The sequence below is a fragment of the Falco peregrinus genome, chromosome 6 (genome assembly GCF_023634155.1).
Source record: "Falco peregrinus isolate bFalPer1 chromosome 6, bFalPer1.pri, whole genome shotgun sequence".
In the NCBI taxonomy this organism is placed as follows: Eukaryota; Metazoa; Chordata; class Aves; order Falconiformes; family Falconidae; genus Falco; species Falco peregrinus.
The window spans coordinates 45,565,606-45,584,658 of record NC_073726.1 but is presented as its reverse complement, the minus strand read 5'-3'; the positions used below and the strand labels follow the sequence as shown (position 1 = coordinate 45,584,658).

At 37.5% G+C, this 19,053-nt stretch overlaps 1 protein-coding gene across 4 annotated transcripts in view; it reads left to right on the top strand.

Moving 5' to 3' along the window:
- The window catches only part of DOCK4 (dedicator of cytokinesis 4), a 256,201-nt gene that overhangs the window by 172,363 nt on the left and 64,785 nt on the right, over window positions 1-19,053 (top strand). For all 4 annotated transcript variants that reach the window (XM_055807173.1, XM_055807174.1, XM_055807171.1 and 1 more), the window contains exons 21-26: window positions 17-98; window positions 1,175-1,345; window positions 2,822-3,014; window positions 10,384-10,511; window positions 12,705-12,839; window positions 16,497-16,595. In XM_055807173.1, the coding sequence (XP_055663148.1) occupies window positions 17-98; window positions 1,175-1,345; window positions 2,822-3,014; window positions 10,384-10,511; window positions 12,705-12,839; window positions 16,497-16,595 (808 nt within the window). The remainder of the gene's footprint in view (window positions 1-16; window positions 99-1,174; window positions 1,346-2,821; window positions 3,015-10,383; window positions 10,512-12,704; window positions 12,840-16,496; window positions 16,596-19,053) is intronic.

Here is a 19,053-nt window from a genome sequence, read left to right as displayed (position 1 = left end):
TGATGTGCTATTCTAGAGATCTTATAAAAGTACTCAAGTGGCATATCGACAGAGTCACCGAAGTGGAGCTGCACGAACACATACAGGAAGTACTAAAGGTAATAATAATCGTCAAAGGCAATTATATATTTGAATGATGTATTCATTCAGTACCACATGTTTACCTTTAGGAAATGAAGCAGAGTATATATAAATGATGGACTGGAAGTACCAATTCTAGGGAGCTGCAGACTTTTTCAGTGCAATCAATTTGTTCATTGTTCTTATTTGTCACTAAGTTCATCAATGGAGCTTACTGTCACTAGGCTCTGGAGCTCTGTGTTGCTTACTGAATGAGTGGATGTACATGATGTGGACGTGCATGAGTAGCAGTTAGATCTAAGAAATCAGATATAGGTTGCATTGGTGGTATTAACATATGTTGCATAACTTAATCTAAATGGCAGACATGCATGCTGACTTAATGGTTCAGTCCTGACACCAGGCAGTTCTACCGAAGATGATGGGTTTGGTTGCTTTTCTTGCCCCATTGTGTACCACCAACAGAGTATAGCGTGGAGTCAGGCTGAGTTGTGCTACACAGTAATCCCATTTAGGGCCAACGCTACAGTCAGGGAATAAAATTCAACATGATAACCTTCTGTGCTTTTCTATTCTGCTGTTAACTTGGGTGTCTTGCTAAAAAGGAAGAGCTGTACTTTTCATTTATATTCCAACTATTCTGCAACTTAATTTAAGATTGCTTTTTTTTTAATTATCTTGTTAATGGTTGATGGGAAAACAACTTTTAACAGGCAGAGAAATTCCCAGCTCAAAAGTTTTATCTTATTTCTTATATTGGCCTTGTATGTTTGGCTACATCTTTCTGTAGCCAGAGACATCCCAGGGATGTCGAAGGGCAGGGCAGTGGTGAAATTTTGCAGTTTTCCATTTGTTAAAAAAACAAGTGGTCCCTGGTTTGCAGAGATTTATGAATGGCAAGAGAAGAGCATTTCAGAGTGTGTGCTTCTGAAATGTTGTGAATGTTTTAATAGAAAGATTTTCCAGAATTAAATAGCATGGTGCCCTGTTTCAGACCCTTGTCATTGTTTGAATGATACAGTCATTGCATGTATTCTATTTAAAGATGAGCTGGTTCATTTGTATATGTTATCTCTGATTTTGACATTTGTAGGCACAGGAATATATCTTCAAATATATAGTTCAGTCTCGAAGGTTGTTCTCTATTGCTACTGGTGGACAAAATGAGGAGGAATTTCGCTGCTGTATTCAAGAGCTTCTTATGTCAGTACGCTTCTTCCTGTCCCAAGAGAGCAAAGGAGCTAGTGCTTTATCCCAACTACAAGTAAGTTTTCAAGTGTGCCTTCCTTTTTGTCACTTTCCACGTGCAATGTAGAAAATGTGTGCATGTTCTTATCTATATTCCCAGGAAAGAAAATGTGGTTTTGTTAGGGCAAAATGACATTTTCAGCTTATCCTCATACCTTTTGTCCTATAGCATGAAATTTTCATACCAGCAGCTTCTAAATATGCTTGGCATAGATAATCCTAAATCTAATACATAATTTTAAGTTATATATTTTAATTATAGTAATTACATTGCTGGATACAAATAAAGTAATTTCTCTGTTTTGGGCATTTTACAGCTTAGTTTAACCATATTGGAACTGAAGAATTTTAGCCATACAAAAAGTTATTAGAGTTTTCGTGCTTTACAGAAGATTTTTAAGTCTTGATGAATTGTATGGTTTAATACTCAGCTGGTATTCTTTATTTCAATTGAGACTACTAAAATTGACTAGTGCTAAAACACAGAGGCAAAACAACAGGAGACAGCTCTCTATGTTAAGTGCTGTGGACTTACCAGCTTCTACAGCTCATAGATATACTGTCCTCTTCCCCTGTTTCTGTAACCAAAGGTGTTTAAGACCTGTTAAGAATTGTTAATTTCTTAAGCTCTGTAGAAAATTGTTCTTCCAAGAAAAGAGCAAATCAGAGAGAAAGGAGTAGCAAAGTTCTCCCATCTGATACCATGTTAAGCAGGTGGAGTGAAAAGGTAATAGCAAAATAATACAAAACCACCACATTTGGGATTCCTCTTCAGTATCTTTAACCTTGCATGTCATCTTTTCTGACAGCAGTATGAAGGTCTGAAGTATGAGTAGATTGTCACAGTCAGCAGAATTTGGAGAAGGGAATGTCAGTTCTAGCTTCCTTTCTCTGGCATTGCCCTCTTTTCTTTTCCGTGCTTTGTTTCTATATTCATTATGCTCACCAATGAAATTCTAACCCTGTTTTAGGACTATGGAAGTGAAGACTGCAGTAAGACAAGAGAGACAAGACTGCCAGTGCTGTCTCACTCTAAAATAAAAATGTGTATTATTAGAATAATTGAAGATACGGGGGCTGTTACATTACTTGTCTTAAAACAAAGCAAACCGAAACAACTCCACTCAAATCTTTTTGTTCTGATATCAGCTAGCTTCTGTTATCCTTTTAAGAATTTCCTCTCACATGTAGATCCTGAAGTATGTGTAAAGTATAAATATTTTTTGTTTATGTTGAATTTCACTTTCTCCTGGGAGAAATGAACAGTAATTAGAAAATGCTTAAAGGAAAATAGTCACAAGTGTAAGCCTGTTAATGAATGTTGAGGATATTTCTTCTGAAAATGCAATCATTTTAAAGCTACTAACTACCCTTGAAATATAAACCCAGGCATTTTTCTACAGTTACTTAAATTTCTGTAGTTATTTAAATTCTGTAGATGTCAAAATTCTACTGCAATACCTGACTGTCCATTTTTATCGCTTTCCTCTAGGCTGTGTTTCTCAGCTCATTCCCATCGGTGTACTCTGAACTTTTGAAGCTCTTTGATGTAAGAGAAGTGGCAAATTTGGTTCACGATGCTTTGGGCAGCTTGCCAGCTGTCATGCATGGGGATGAATCTCTTCAGGCTGTTAAACTGCAGAGTATTGGGAAAACTGTAGAGAGTCACCTGTATACAAATCCAGGTAAGGTTACCCTAGGCTGCCTGCAGATAAGGAGCTAAAATTGTGTGCTTGGTACATGGGCCAGCAGGGCTGGAAGGAAGAGTTGCTCAGAGTAGTGTTTCCTAAGGAACAATTCTTGAAGTGCTGCTGAGTACAAGCTGCTCATTTACAAGAATACAGTTGGTTAAATTTAGTGGTTTGTTTATAAAGACTCTTAAAATATAATTTTGTTTTGATCTACTTCTGGCACAAGGTCTCTAAAGGAAGTTCGCCTTACCCCTTTCAATAATTATAAAGGAAAAAGCTTTACTTAATTGAGGATTTTTTCTTTTGTTCCCCTTTGGGGGCAGTTCAGCAAACAGATTGTCACTTAACCATTAAGTCTTATTTGTGTAACTTGCTAGTTCAGCTCTTTCAATCCTCCATTTCTTAATGTAGCATTAGAAGGCTACACAAAGGCAATTGATACTTCATGCATAAAGTATATAACAGCATAGTTATTTGCTATGTAGAAGAAAAAGCTGCTGTATGGTGGTGAGCCTGACATTCTTTTTTTCTGTTCTAAGAAACCCATAGAAATGACCAAATATTAGGTTTGAGATGAACTAATTTTGAAATAAAAGAATTAAAATAGAAGAGTTTTAAAGAATTCTCATTTGTTAGTTTACTCACCAAAAGCTCTCTTGAGAGCTATCTGAGTGTTGGTTGATGTTGGAGTTCAGTAGAAACAGTAACTCTTACCATCTAAGGCATTAAAGATAAACACATTACAATGATGAAGGCTCTGCAAAAATCATGAGTATATGCATAAATATTTTGCATCAAAACAAAGGAAGAGATTCTAGAACACTTATTTTAAAATGCTTTAAGTGATTGTACTTTAAAAGTATGAGCTCAGAGAAATGGATAAGAAGTATTGGATCCTGGCTACATTGCTTCATTCTGCTTACGAAAACAGCTTAACCTTTCACTTGTGAGCTTCCCTGGTGGTCCATTCTTGAACAGTTAGCTCTCCCTACAGCTGATTGATCAGGCCTTTGATACCCTGGGTAGATAATGACATGTTCATGGAGAAATCTTAATGACAGTCTAACTTGTGTTTTTCATTTTCTAGGCTACCTTGGGACCAGGTCACGTAATTTCCATTTTCCTCACATTATCTGTTAGGTCAGCCTAACCAGAAGATACAAATGAATGAGTGTAATAAGAGAGTTATTTAATGATGTGTAAGGGACTCTTGGAGACTTTATTGGAATTATAAATCTACTTTCAGCTGTATAACAATTTTTTTTTGGGTGACTTCCTTTTTAAAAGTGTTAGTTTTTTAGTCAAATCCAGTTTCATTATTAATAAGTCATACAAGTTGGTTTGGCTATGAAAGCAATGAAAATTACATGTTAAATTTCACATGGAGTGCAGGTTATACACAAATTGAATATAAATTTCTTAGACCAAGGGAAAGTGATGTGAAAGACATCAGGCAGTAATGTAAGATGCCAATGTCCATGATAAGAAGCTCAGTCAAACACTTATACAGTATAATTTCAGTTGTCATAAAGTTGAAGGGCCTTGTGGAAATCAGCATCTTGGTCTCTTTGCCCTTAATTTTTTATCCCTTTAAAATACAAAACATAAGTAGACTTTCCCGTAGTCAGTCCCTAGAGGGAAGTCCCTTTAAAATCTTCTCAGGAAAATAAATACTGTACTAATGTGCAAAGTAAACTGTACATTGTAATGTGAAGTTGAGGCTTGCTGCTGTGAAAATAGTTGATTACCATCTTCCAGATGAAGATGAATGCTGCAAGCTGCGGTGCCAGCTAACAGGTTGGAACTAGACGGAACTCAGGAAATAACTATTTATTCAAACACCTAAAAATGAGGAGGGCACTTCTTAGATAACATTTTCTGTTATGTTTGCCTGGAAACAAGTGAGAATAATTTAGCATGGTAGTTTTACACATTTTGTTCTGCAAGGGCCTGAGGAGCTAACACATTAGCTCCCACTGCTGCAGAAATCAACTGACATTAAAGCTATGCTTTTGCTAAAATAGGGAGGTATATTGTTGAAAACAGGAACATCAGACATGCAGGGGTTGATTTCAGGTGCCCAAGCACAGATGCTTAGTACAATTACAGATGCATTTGATGAGTCTCTTCTTGCCTCTTTAGAGGCTTTGGTATAGCTTGCTTTTTCTATTTCAGTGATTTTAAACTTCAGCTCTTTCTATAGGTGACAACTACAGACATGTTAAAAGGTGTCTACAGCAGTTATCTGCCTAGCTCCTGTGAAAAGTTAGTGGATGTTAAGGCCTTAATTTACTTCCATTTTTCCCTATTTACTTCTGCATCTTTGTAGTATGCTACATTGGGTGTCTAGAAAGAAACAGATGACAGTTTTCCTGCTGATAAAGACTAGTAATATTACTATTATTTACTAGCAGTATTACTATATAATATTACTATTATTTGGAGTTGTTAGTGGATGTGTGCTTCTATACATACTTGGAGGGGATGGATTATGTATATTGCTGTAGTGGTTTGACCTTAACTGAGTGCCAGGTGCCCACCAAAACTACTCTCCCCTGTCCAGTTGAGGAGTGAAGTGATAGAGCAAATATAACAAAAGGTTCTTGGGCCAAGATAAGGACAGGGAGATCACTCAGCAGTTACTGTCATGGGCAAAACAGACTCAACTTCAGGAAAAATTAGTTTAATTTATTACCATTCAAATTTGAAAAACTACCTTCCCCCAACCCCTCCCTTCTTTCTGGGTTTAATTCCTGATTTCTCTCCTTCCTCTGCAGGAGCAGCGCAGGGACAGGGCCTGGGGGCTGCGCCCAGTCCCTCACACCTGACCCTGCCGCCCCTTCCCCCTCAGGGGGAGGCTCCTCACACTCTGCCCGGCTCCAGCCCGGGGTCCCCCCCACGGGGCGCAGCCCTTCAGGCACAGACGGCTCCAGCCTGGGTCCCCCGCGGGGTCACCAGCCCGGCCAGCAAACCTGCCCCAGCCCGGGCTCCTCTCCCCACGGGGACACAGGCCCTGCCAGGACCCTGCCCCAGCACGGGCTGCCCACGGGGTCACAGCCCCCTTCGGGCACCCCCTGCTGCGGCGGGGGGGTCCCCAGGGGCTGCAGGTGGGGATCTGCCCCACCGTTACCCTCCATGGGCTGAGGGGCACAGCCTGCCTCACCAGGGGCTTCCCCAGGGGCTGCCGGGGGAACCTCTGCTCCGGGCCTGGAGCCCCCCCTGCCCCTCCGCCTGCACCGGCCTGGGGGGCTGCAGGGGTGCTCCGCTCACACAGCCTCACGCCTCTCTCTTGCTGGTGTAGATTTTTTAAAAATATATTTTATTATTATTATTATTCATTTCCCCCTTTTTAATATGTTATCCCAGAGGCGCTGCCACCATCAGTGATTAACTCGGCCTTGGCCAGTGGCAGGTCCATCTTTGAGCCAGCTGTCATGGGCTCCATTGGACATGGGGGAAGCTTCTGGCATCTTCTTACAGAAACCACCCCTGTAGCCCGCCTGCTATCAAAACTTTGCCATGCAAACCCAATACAATTGCATACAAAAAATCAGCCTTTATTAGTACCTCTATAGTGAAGAGCAGAAAATGTTTTGCAAAAGCTTTGCAAATGATGCTTCACATCTGTGGCTTTTTTAGGTGAAGGGAGGACTTTCTCAGCCATACTTGCATTTTCTTTCTCCACTACAAGCAATTTTTTCTTTCAGCTGAGAGCAGTTACTCATAAAAGTTTTGAAACTGACAGTTCTGAGAACAGTGATGTGTTTGTGCAGTCATAGAGCAGGCATGTATGTATGGTTTCAGAATTGCACTGATATCTATTTGTATCAAGTATTTTTTATTCCTACCATCCTCAAGTCCAGTGGTTCTTCCAGTCAAAGGGGAGTAAATTGACCGAGTCCAAGTAAAACTATCAAAAGCAAGAGCAACTTCCTTGCTTCTCACTGTTGAAGGAGCATGCTGTTTATTTGAAATGTTCAATAACACTAATTCTTTTTTCAAGGAGACTGGAGTTTTGACCATCTGTTTAGATGTAGTCATTGAAGTGAATATCGCTTTTCTGAAATTAATCTTTAAAATATACTACAACTAAGAAAATTTTGTATGTCTGTGAAGGTGCTTTACCACTAACTGAAAAGCAGGGAGCAGGGGGTTGTACTGTGGTTTAAATATTAAATGTTAATGTAGTTTGCATAGGAAAGTCACAAGGACTACCCAGAGTAGTGTCTCTCTCTAATTATGGCAAGCATGTACTTGAAAAACTCTATGTCATGATTTTTTCCCCCCTTTCTGTATAATATTTGTGAAGGGCAAGCATTAGCATATTAAACAGTCAGCTAATTGGGCTTCCTGCACAGAAGAAAAATTAGGACAGTGACTGATGGCTAAGAGTTCTGATTATTGCACCATGCCTTGTGCTCATTAATTTTTCTATACACAGTGGCTGACATTGCAGCTGATAATTTTTAAGTAAAAGAGTAACCTGAGACAAATGTTGTACGTTGCGTTCTCCAAACATTCTCACATAGTCCTTGGTTTGTCTCAGAGGTGAATGTGCAAGCTCTCCTCTTCTGTAATACCACTACATCTGTCCATCTAAACAGGTCAAGACAGAGAGGTATTTAGATTATGGGCATATGGGGAATATGTCTACAGCTGTGTTATATGTGGTGATTAATTCCGTAACTGGCCCTGTTCCCTCCCATGTATAGTTGCAAGTCGTAAGATGCTTTTTGCTAATCTGTTTGGTCTTGGTAAGAAAGTTTGTGATAACTTTGTGGAGTTTTTGCAAAAGAACGATTGAATAAGGATGCTGAATTTTGCCTGAAATGCTTCAGGCCATGTTGTATGTAAGAGTTGGCTATTTACAAGTCAACTGTTGCCAAACGTAGATTCTCTGGTCTTCAAAATGGAGTTTGTAATGTTGCACTTACATGTAAGTAGCGCACAGATTAGTGGGCACCTCAGAAAAGGTACCAGATTGTGTGCGTGCGCATCAGGAAGTTGCCTAGAGTTAACCAAGAAGAAACACCTTGGCACAAGGCTGTTGCTGTTTTCTCCTCACCTTCTGGGCTGAGGGATTTGAATTTTAGCAGCAAGAGAGGACCTGCTGTTTTCAGAGGACGTATGGGCCAAAGGGTAAGGCTCACACCAGTAATGTGTGAAAGAGCTACTGTAACTGCTCTGTGACATTTGTGGAGTTAAGTGATGATTTGAGCATTTGCCTGGGAATGGAATACCAGGTTCAGTGCTCTGTCAGCCTGGATTCAGCTTCCTATCACCTGCCTGTCAGGAGAGTACCCCAACCTCAGAGCCACTGGCTGGTGTACACAATGAACCCTTCATCTCTTCTCTTGAAGCTGGGTTACCAGATAGTCTAGAATTCAATATATGCAAGGCCTAACAGAAAGCAGGGAAAAGGAGCCATCCCTTGTAATGTAGAGATTAGGTCTTTTTAATAGGAATGGAGAGTCCTGCTTTTTTCACTTCAGCTGAAGGCATTAGTTCTGTTTTTTCATCTACCAGTAATCAATAAGCAGATTTAGCAGTGGAGATCAGAAGCTGGCACTTTTCTAACCACAGGTCTGCACATTAGCAATCTTCCTGCCTGCTTTTCTGTTGACCCTATAGATCTTGCACTAGATGGGAGCACGGCAGCTGTGCACGCTTGACATCACAGACTACCTGCAGCAACACTTTGCAGAGCTTCTGGGTTTTAGGTAGACAAAAAGAAAATACCTTGTTGGTTTGGTTGAGACGCTTCTTCCCAGCTGCAGTGCTACAGACAAATACAAAAACCTCAGGCCAGTCCTGATGAGATGAAAAACTACTGAGGCACTTGCAGGAGTAAGCGGTCGCTGGATAGAGGCTATTTGTTTCCCAGTTTTGGGTTTCAGTACCACTGGGTTTAGATTCATTGATGTCCTTTGGCCAATTGCTGTACAGTCTTTGTTTATATTTTTCTTCAGTAGGAAGATACAATGGAACACCTGAATAAATATAAGCATGGAAACACCCATTTAAAAAGAGCAAGCAGACTTTTTTCTAAAACAAGAATATACTTAAATACTGTGTACAAATCAACTTCTCTGTATAATTTCTCTTGTGTTATACACATAGTTAGACAATGAAAACAAGGGAATAATAATGAAAAACAGGGTTAGTGCTGCATTTCAATAAGTGAATAAAGCATTCAATAAATAAAATCTCAGAATAAATGGGGGAGGGGTTGTCCCTTGTGATAAGAACAAAGGAAATATTTGAGGGGAAAGAAGTGTTTATAGAAGGACTAATCCACAAACAGTATCTGCTAGGCAAAATTGTTTTAAAGGAGTAATTTTCCAGTTAAAGTCATTTTTTAGGAAATAATTACATTAATGAACAAAAGAACTGAGTAGATTAATATATTTAGATAATGTAGCATTTAATCATCATTAAAATTTTAATGGAGGAAATGATTCAAGTACATTTCTTCGAGAATATGATTTCTCATTTATAGAAAAGATCTAAAAACAACAACAAAAAGAAAGGTACACTCATTCCATTTATCAGGTTCTAAGTAGGTGTTTAATGTGTTATTACAAGTGTAGATATTGGGGCTCTTCCCAGTTAACATTGTCTTTTATTATAAGAAAAAGAAGCAAGAAAAAGTAGCAAGTTAATGAAGTTCTTGTATAATTTTGAGAGAATTCAGGACTGAAAATAGTACTGAAGAGCCGTGTTCAGAAAATGAAATAGAGGAAAGGCAAATCATTTTATGTAGACATCAGTAGTCTGAATTACTCATACTTAGTAGGAGTGAGGAATCTGGAGTGGCAATCCTGAAAGAAATCTGAAAGTACTGCTTCTCTGTAAAACGGAACTCATTTGTGTAATAGCATAAGTTCAGGATGAAGTATGTTGTGACCTGGGCTTGCAAAGGGATCCTGTTCGTATGGCAGAGAACAGTAGAGCATAATTTCACATTATTTTGAATACAAGTATTACTGTAGCTAAGTGTTTTTGTTTGGTTGGTTGTTGGGTTTTTGTGTGTGTTTGTTTGTTTGTTGTTTTTTTTTTTCCATGACAGTTTAATAAATATCGGAATTTCCTGTTATATCTGGTGTATTCCACAGTGGTGTTTTTCTCCATCCGTGATATGACATACTCACTTTCAGCGTATTGTTTATTCTTCAGATATTTGCTTTAGCTTATTACAATTATGTAGTAAAAGCTTCTGCTTATCAAAAATATAGGTTAAAGCACATAAAAGCTTCTGCTTATCAGAAATACTGTTTTGGACAGAAGATTCATTTTATGTCTTTTTTAAAATTAAATGATTCTATGAGAAGCTCCTACTCATAAATTTTTTCATTTTTTCCAGATTCTCGATGCATTCTTCTTCCAGTAGTTTTACATCATCTCCACATGCATTTACAAGAGCAGAAGGACCTTATAATGTGTGCACGTATCCTTAGTAACATATTTTGCCTCATTAAGAAGAACAGCTCAGTGAGTAAACACCATGTCACTTCCGCAAGGTGTTGAACTTCTTTATGTGGCTCAATGACATTTAATGACACAAACTGGACTGTGACCAAGAGCATTTTAAAGAGTTCTCTGAGTAATGATTCTGCGTAAACATGTCATTTTGATTTCTCATGAGCCTTTTCTTCACATGTAAGATTATTATTTTAATTGTAGCATATAGTGTTCTGCCAAGTGTTCTCTGACTCTTTTTGAGTGTTGTGTTGGACAGAAAGAAATGTCTGCTTTTTTAGAAGCATTCTCTGCTGTGGGCTGTTTAGTCATAGGAAATACAGGGGTATTTAGGTACCTGATAGATAGATAGATAGATAGATAGACTGATAGGTGTATTGCAAGAGGGGTTGCACTTGGTTCTTAGTTGATAAAATTTGTGGCCAGTTTCTGATGCTTGTGTTTGCAAACTCATCTGTGAAGACTGCATGTGAGAGTTCTGTTGCAAATATGAAGATAATTATAAGTTCTGACAGGCAAAGTGATATAAGACAATTGAAAACAAACATTGCCTGTAGTTAGTGCAGTACATGCATACCAATGCCAGCATGTATTGTATTGTAATGCATTAGTGAGAATTGTTTTATGTGTTTCTTCTTTTCATACCACAGTCAGTAATTACATTTGCTCCATCCATGAGTTGATATGGATGCGGCTTGCAACTTTGGCACTGTAACAATGTTTTCATTGGAGCTGCTCCTGAATTAGTATAATCCATCACAAGATAAAGTGATAGATAATAAAGCGTAGCTGTGGATTTGGACTGGGAGAAAGGCGTACGTGTCTGCTCTTAATTTCAGGACATCTTTCATTTGGAGTCACCAAGCCAGAGTTGTACACAATAACAAGTGGATGTCTGCAGAAAACTCTCTCCAATGTTCAGGATAACCAACTATTATTTTTAATAATCCTTGAGTCATTGAGACAGTGTTAACGGCTTGGTGACTTTGGTATGGTTTTTTGTAGATCAGTTCAGAAATTCCTTCCTTCCACAGTAATCAAGATAATTTAAAGACTGGGGAACAAGTGAATTTGCAGTCAGGCAGCTTTGAAAATGAAGGCCATTGGCCATTCTAATAGTAGTTTGTGCATGAGTCCTTGCTGTTGATACAGTTCCTAAATACATTGTATACTGTTAACAGTTGTTTGATGCTAGATGAAGTAACAGAGAACACAGCATGACACTAGACTTACCTTGAGTCAGAACAGGAATTTTGGGTTTTGTTACAAATCATAGGCTTTGGGTGTGTAGGAGAAAAAAACAAACAACAACAAACTATAAACAACAACAACAAAACCCCATTCCTACACCTCTATGTCAAAGTTGATTGATCTGTTTGTCAGCTGAGTTTTAGTTTGGTTGTGTGCATTTGATTATGAAGCGTTTCTTTCTGTAAAGAAATGTCATCTTAAATTGTGGATAAAATTGCTCAGATTGAGGTGGTGGTGTCTGCTGCAGTGGAGCCAGAGAGCATTGAAGCAGGGAAAACATATTTCCATCTGAATTAAAAAGGGAAAGTAACTACAACTTGACTTCATCAAGTGTTTTCATGCGTGTAATTAGGGTATTCATGGTGTCTTTTGGTGGTGAACACTTTGGTTCCTTTGTATTGATGCTGCATATAAGCAGTTGTAGGCTTAAATAAATGACTAATTTGTTTGTGCTACTCAGTTGATGGGAAGCAGCATAGCTGGTCCTTACTGCTGAAGCAGGTCTTGAAGGCTGAACACCATCTGCTTATTTCTGGTGATGCTTTCAAAGTGTGAAAACAGAATTATACTTATTGGAGTTTAAGCCTCTCTTGGCAATTTCCCCTGAAAATATATGGACATTACCTATAAAAACCTTGCCCAAAAAGTTCTTTATGTTATTTACTGTTTTCTTCTAAACATTAATGAAAAGTAGAGCTATGCTGATTTGATGAACACTTACACATTCAAAGTCATCCCTGTAACTGTTCCCTATATTTCAGTACAATTTAATTTATTGAAAACTGTTAGGAAAAATGCAATAGAATTAAACAGTATCTTAGAGAATAGTCCTTGTTTCTTGAATGTGACATTCGTAGTGAAAATATAATTTGTTTCTAAAATGACATCAAAGGAAATATGTCTGTAGTCATCTTTCCATTTTAAAATCTTTAAATATTTAATTTATTATTAAAGGAAAAATCTGTCCTGGAAGAAATTGATGTGATTGTAAACAGCCTGCTAGATATTCTGTTAAGGACCATACTAGAGATCACCAGCCGACCACAGCCATCAGGCTCTGCTATGCGCCTCCAGTTTCAAGATGTGACTGTAAGTTTCTTATAACAAAATAGCTCATAGTTGCCTCTGGTTGGTATACTAGATTTCTGGCGTGTTTATATTGTAATTCACAGTGTAAGACTTTGTGTATAAAACAGAGAAAGAGGAGAACAAAGAAAAGTTTTCTTGCATTTTATTAATTTTCAGTGGAAATAGTAATTATTTTTTTCATCAAATTACTTTATAAATTATGGAGGAAAAAAACCCCAACCAAAAGATAAAATACTTATGGAGACTGTTTCAGTTCAATGATTATTTCATTATGGGTTTTTTGCTGACAAATTTAGTAGATTTCTGAAGTTCTCTTGAAGTTAGAGTTCCTGAAAATGGAAGAGTATCAATCAATAACTTTTCACTTTCTTAACGGCATATATTTTTACACGATGAAACAGTTCTAAAAATGCTGCATTATCTGTGAGGGTAACTTGCACAAATCCAGATTCATTAATTGAAAGACATTTTGTTGTTTTTCATGCTGAGCATTTGGGCTTCATTTTCTATGACATGAAGTAGAGCATAGTCGGGTTTAGAAGATTAGCGAATGATATTTTACTCAGCCTGCTATAACAACTCATGCAAATTGGAAAGTTGAAATGTAGGTGTTTGCAGAAAAGTCTATGATGAGCGTTGATGAAGCAAAATGAAGTTTTATTTTGCTTTGTTTTCAACAAAGTTCCCAGTTTTCTTTTGAAGGGCAAATGAATTCTACTAATGTAGCAAAGGATATGACCCCAATATGAGGTGAGGGGGTAACATTTTTTGCAGAGAACATACTATGCTGTGTGATTTACCATCTCATTATACACTTAATTAATGCCCAGTTTTTACACTGTGATGGTTTTCATAAATTAATAGATGGTTGCTTTTCAAACCAAAATTTCCTTTAGATCAAACATTTCAAAAGCATTTAATAACTGTGCAAGGAATGTGTTGTTGGGGTTTTTGTTTGTTTGTTTTACTTTATCCCACAGAGAACAAACATTATATGAAGTGTTCTATGGAGCTGACCAAGCTTTGTAAGAAGATAACATCATGCTTTAATCACTGTGATTCAGCACTACTATACATCTAAGAGTTTGGGGTTTTTTTTCTTTAAATTCAAAATTAGAAAGGTACGCTTTGTGGCACATCAGGCCATCACAAGAAAATCCAAGCTGAAGTAAGGATTGTAGTATTAGACTGTTAGTGTAGGAAAGCTCTGAGCTTATTGGTTTCTTCCGAGATACCCACTTGCTTGCAGATTAAGTTTTCATAAAACACCATGACAGCCTAATTCTTTCACACCATCAGAAAATTAGGCTCTGAAAATGCTTTCAAGTTGCAAAATTTTCTTTTTATGCATCAAAAAAGCCATGTCACTGTCACCACAGGCTCTCAAAGAATACTTAATGTGGAAGTGACTCACAGCACAGCATAAGGCAATTACATACATTTATGTAGAAACATCGTGCAGTATGGGCTTATGGCAACACATGGAGCCAGATTCTTGGAACTATTTGTAGAGTAAGTATGATAAAGTACTCAATGTGAATACAGCAGCAGAGTCTGTTCCAGTATGTTACCATTATTTCAAGCTGCGTGTATCATAAGATATTCTTTGTGAGATGTATTATGGCAGCACACTGGATTTAAAAAAAACAAAAAACAAACCAAAACCAAAACCGAACCAAACCAAAACCAACCAAAAAACCCCCCAACCTGCAAAAAGTAATTTTGCATTAGATGTAGTCTTTCTTGTGGAAGTAGTCCCAAACTCATCTCAATGTGATCTTTTAGGCCCACGTGTCACTGTTCTTCTGTACAAAGCAGCAGCATAAAAGCAGGCAGCATCAGGCTGTGTGCTGCCATGACTGCACATTTTTTTTCATTTCAAGTAGTTCTGATAGCTTGGTACCATTTCAGTTTGCAGTGAGAAATCTTGTTAAATGGTAACCTGCAAGATGGGTGTGATGCTTTGAACTGAGCACAAATAAGACATGGATTCAGGATGTCAGTGTTACAGATGTTGCACTAATAAACATTGAATTTATGCAGTGGTAAAAGCGAAACTTCTGCTTTAGGATATCGGTGATTAAACCTTTGGATTTCCTTAAGAAAAATGTATTTGCATATAAAGAGTTATCAAAAAGCAATCAAAAGTGAACCTTTATTCATTTCAGATCTTGGAAGTTCAGTCACTTCAGAACCTAAATGAATTTCAATTTAATTGTGAGCTTCATGTATTTTAATAACTGTGCTCCTTAAATAAGACATGAAGAATTACTTTGGGATTCTACCTAAGTGAACTGGATAAACTGCTTAGCTTGACTTGTGGCACTAGAACTGGATCCTAAATGGTTTTTGTCAAGGTTGTTAATGTGTGTGGAGGGGTTTTTTTGTGCATGATTTGCAAGTTAGTTTGTAGCTAACACTGGCAGATATCTTACAACATACATTTTTATGTTGAGTTCAACAAATGCAGCTGCATGTTCATTGTTATTTTTAAAACCAGCTGCCTGTATAGCTACCTACACTTGAATTAAAAGCTCAAATTTAAAGGCAGTTAACAATTAGCTAAAGCTTGTACCCTTTTAAACCTAATCTGTCTGTCAACAATAATAGTAAAACTTTCCTCGATGGATTGTGATTTTTAATATAGTACTGTAAGTCAAAGTAAGTGTGGGAACATAGAAGGACGGTGACTGGAAAGGACTGCTTAAAATGCTTAAGCAAAAAGGGAAGCATTCAAAAGGTTCATACTCAAATTGTGTCACTCAAGCTAGCAATCAGGTAAGCTTACACCCTTATTAATTACACCATTATTATTAATAGGAAGAACCTATTTCTTCCCATAATGTCTTGATCATTTGATTGCTCACTGGCAATACCCAGTGCAGTTCCCTGCTCTTTTGTCCCTGAATCCCGTGCTCTTTGAAGGACAGCCTGGTGAATGTGCATCTATAGAGGCAGGGAGGAATCTACGCAGCAATGCAGTAAGTCCCTCAGCTGCTGCCTGGAGCATCCCTTGCCTGCAGTGTGGAACATGGTGGAGTGTTAATCCAGGAACTGGGACTGTAGCAGAGAGTGGTCTTGCCCTATGATTAAGATCAACTTCTAGATATATGTTTTAATGAGGAGTCCCTCTATTGGTTCAACGAAACTTCTGATCACAATATTTTCAGTTTTTTCAGTCCTATAAATGAGTTTTCTTTTTGACAAATACTGTTTTTTGTATAAAAAATGTTTTGAAAAATTCCCCACTAATGCATATAAAACAATAGCATTCTTCCCAGAATTGTTGCAAAATATTTTTGCTATGCTTGTTTCAAAACTGACTTGACTAAGAGGTGGTAATTTTAGCAATACAAATAATCTGTTTAAAAACAGATACAAGGGAAACAAATCAAAATTTTACTGGTTTAGCCCTTCTGGAACTATTTCAGATAGATTTTGCCAAGCAAATAAACTGCATTTGAAGAAAAATAATTCATTAAATGGGAGAGAAGTTCATAGCTAAATTAAATATTTTCACAAAATATGGAGTCTAAGCCTAATTGTAGATTAATTTCCCTTGCATTTGTTGATTATGTTTAAGTGCTTATAATATGACAGTTTGAAGTACAGAAGACATTAATCTATAATATTTCTATTCTTGGTTTATCTAAACAGGGGGAATTTGTCTCCTGTTTGTTGTCACTCTTGCGACAAATGACTGATAGACATTATCAACAGCTTCTTGATAGCTTCAGCACAAAGGAAGATCTGAGGGTAAGTAACAGAATTGTCTTTCCACTTGTTCGGGTCTCTTTTTATTTATCTTTTTAGTTTGTCACCCTTTAAGATATTCCTGTGCTTTGATGAACCACTTCAGTATTTAAATACAATCTGGTTTTCATGTTGGCTAACTTTTGCATAGGCTTTCTTCTGTACTCAAGTCCACTCTTACAGTGGGGATAGGATTCTATTGCCTCTGCAATGACAGCAGGTACAATAAGGATGAGGGGGGAATAAATAATTGCTTTAAAGCCATAAAGTTAGTCTCAAAGCCTGTTTTAAAAATTATGTCAATCAAAGGTTACAAAGTTCTGCTTGATTCTTCCTGACAGACAGTTGTTTTTTTGTTTGGTTTATTGTATTTGTTTATTTATTCATTCATTAAATTATCTATGGCAATGGAAAACATGCAGCTTGAAAAATGCATATTTGACTACCTCTCCATTTTTCTTAACTGAGCAGCAAGTCCATTGGCAGGAGGACCTGTCATACCTGTAATGTCTGTCTGCTTAGTTTGATATGAAAGTAGCTGCAGAGCTCTTTCAGGGCAGCTTCTACCAGTTTCATCGATTGAGTTACTAGGTTCATGGAGGTACAGCATTTTTAAATCCTGGTTTTTTTGGAGGACAGGAGTGGATTTAAAAAAAAAAAATCCCGCATGAAGATATACACTTAAGACTTCCACTCTGCTAGATCCTGAAGAGCTTATATAGTACGAAATCTGATCCACACAAGAAATTTTGAGGAATCACTTAGGCCTGTTATTCAGCCAGTGATCCCAGGTAGGAAAGTAATCAAGTCCTAGTATAAGAGTATATTTTTAGGTGTTACTCTTAAATGACTGTTCAATAAGCTTACATACTTCTCTGAAAAGGAAGGTCTAGTCATGGTGTAATTTCAGTTTTCCTTAAATTCCTGATAGCTGTTTAGAGCTGTTCTGAAGAGAGCATACCATCTGTGAGTGCGTTTTCTTTGTAGTGATGTGGCCATATTGAGCTCTGAAGATAGAAAACGTGGCTAAGAAGTTACCATGAATTGAGTACTACCTAGGAGTTACATAGGGTGGATGATTTTTATACTAGCATTACAGCATCTGTTTTCACCTAGCATAGTTGCTATCCTTAGGCAATTTTTAGTATATTTTGTAGAACCTAGGCTTTTTTACTGAAAATACTTTTGCTTTTGTCTGAGTTCTGAGCAGGTTTATATTGCTAGGTTTAGTTTTTTATATTTCCTAGAGGTTTCAAGCTTGGTTTCTGTTTGTATCTATGAAATATGGTGTTGAGTTTATTCAGATTTTCTTGCTTCTAGAACATGAAAAAACTCCAGAATTAATGCTTGAATGGTGTCTGATTTGACACATTTAAATTCCCCCCACACACATACCCTACTATTATAAAGAGACTTATGGAAAGCAGCTGGAGCCAGTGCCATCAGCAATCAAAATAGAGGTCTGAAGAACTCAAGTCCAGAGTTTATTTCCATTCAGATCTCATCAAATCAGCATCAGCTCCATCAGTGATTCAGTGGCAGTAGGTTGATAGTAATTAATGCAGCATTCCTTCTCTTCTGAATCTTAAATAATATATTTTTTTTTACTTCACTTGGAAATATCAAATATCACTGAAATATGTATCACTGAGAGCAAGAGGGGAAGGTGAGAGCAACTGTGTGAGGCTGACGCTGATGTTAATCATGGAGTGATTGTGTATGACTTAGGCTATCTAAGCCCTTTTGCCACTTACCTCAGTATTTTCCTGCTTCCTTTGCCAAGTGTGGAATTCCTTGGTATTTTATACTGCTTTAAGATCTGCTTCTTAGGAAATTACGTCAGTATGACTAAATGGAGATTAAGAAGCTGTAAATATCTGCAATAAGACTGTTTTTTTGTCAAAGATGCTTTCAGAGGCTGAACTAGTAGCCATAGTTAATCTTGTGGCTAGTATGTACTTTGGGATTTAAGCTTCAGTGGTAACTACCATCAGCTTGCTGTATTTTGAATCCTCTTTTTTGCCCCCCTGGTCAGTGATGTCAAAATGGATTGGGTCTTCCCTAAGCCACACCACAAGTTACAAATCTGATACTGGGTTTGCAAGGGACTTACCCAAATGTAACCCAGGCCTTTGAATTGCTATCTGATGTGCTTTTTTGCTTTGACTACCTCTGTTTATAAATAATGGTTTATACTGAACAATTAGACACTGATATAACAAGAAATTTCTTCTTTCTTCCAAAGTAATTCTCAAGGTGAATGTCAAGTGCTTGCATGTTTGCAAAGCATTTGTGATACTATTAAAAAAAATACCCACACCATACCACTTCTCCAAACAAAAATTAACTCATGCAAGTACTTGTAAAAAGGGAGTGTTGTCATTCATTCTATCAGAATATATTAGCAGTTCTTTTTTTTATTATTTTTTTAAAGCAGTCTATACCAAAACTAATAAAGGCT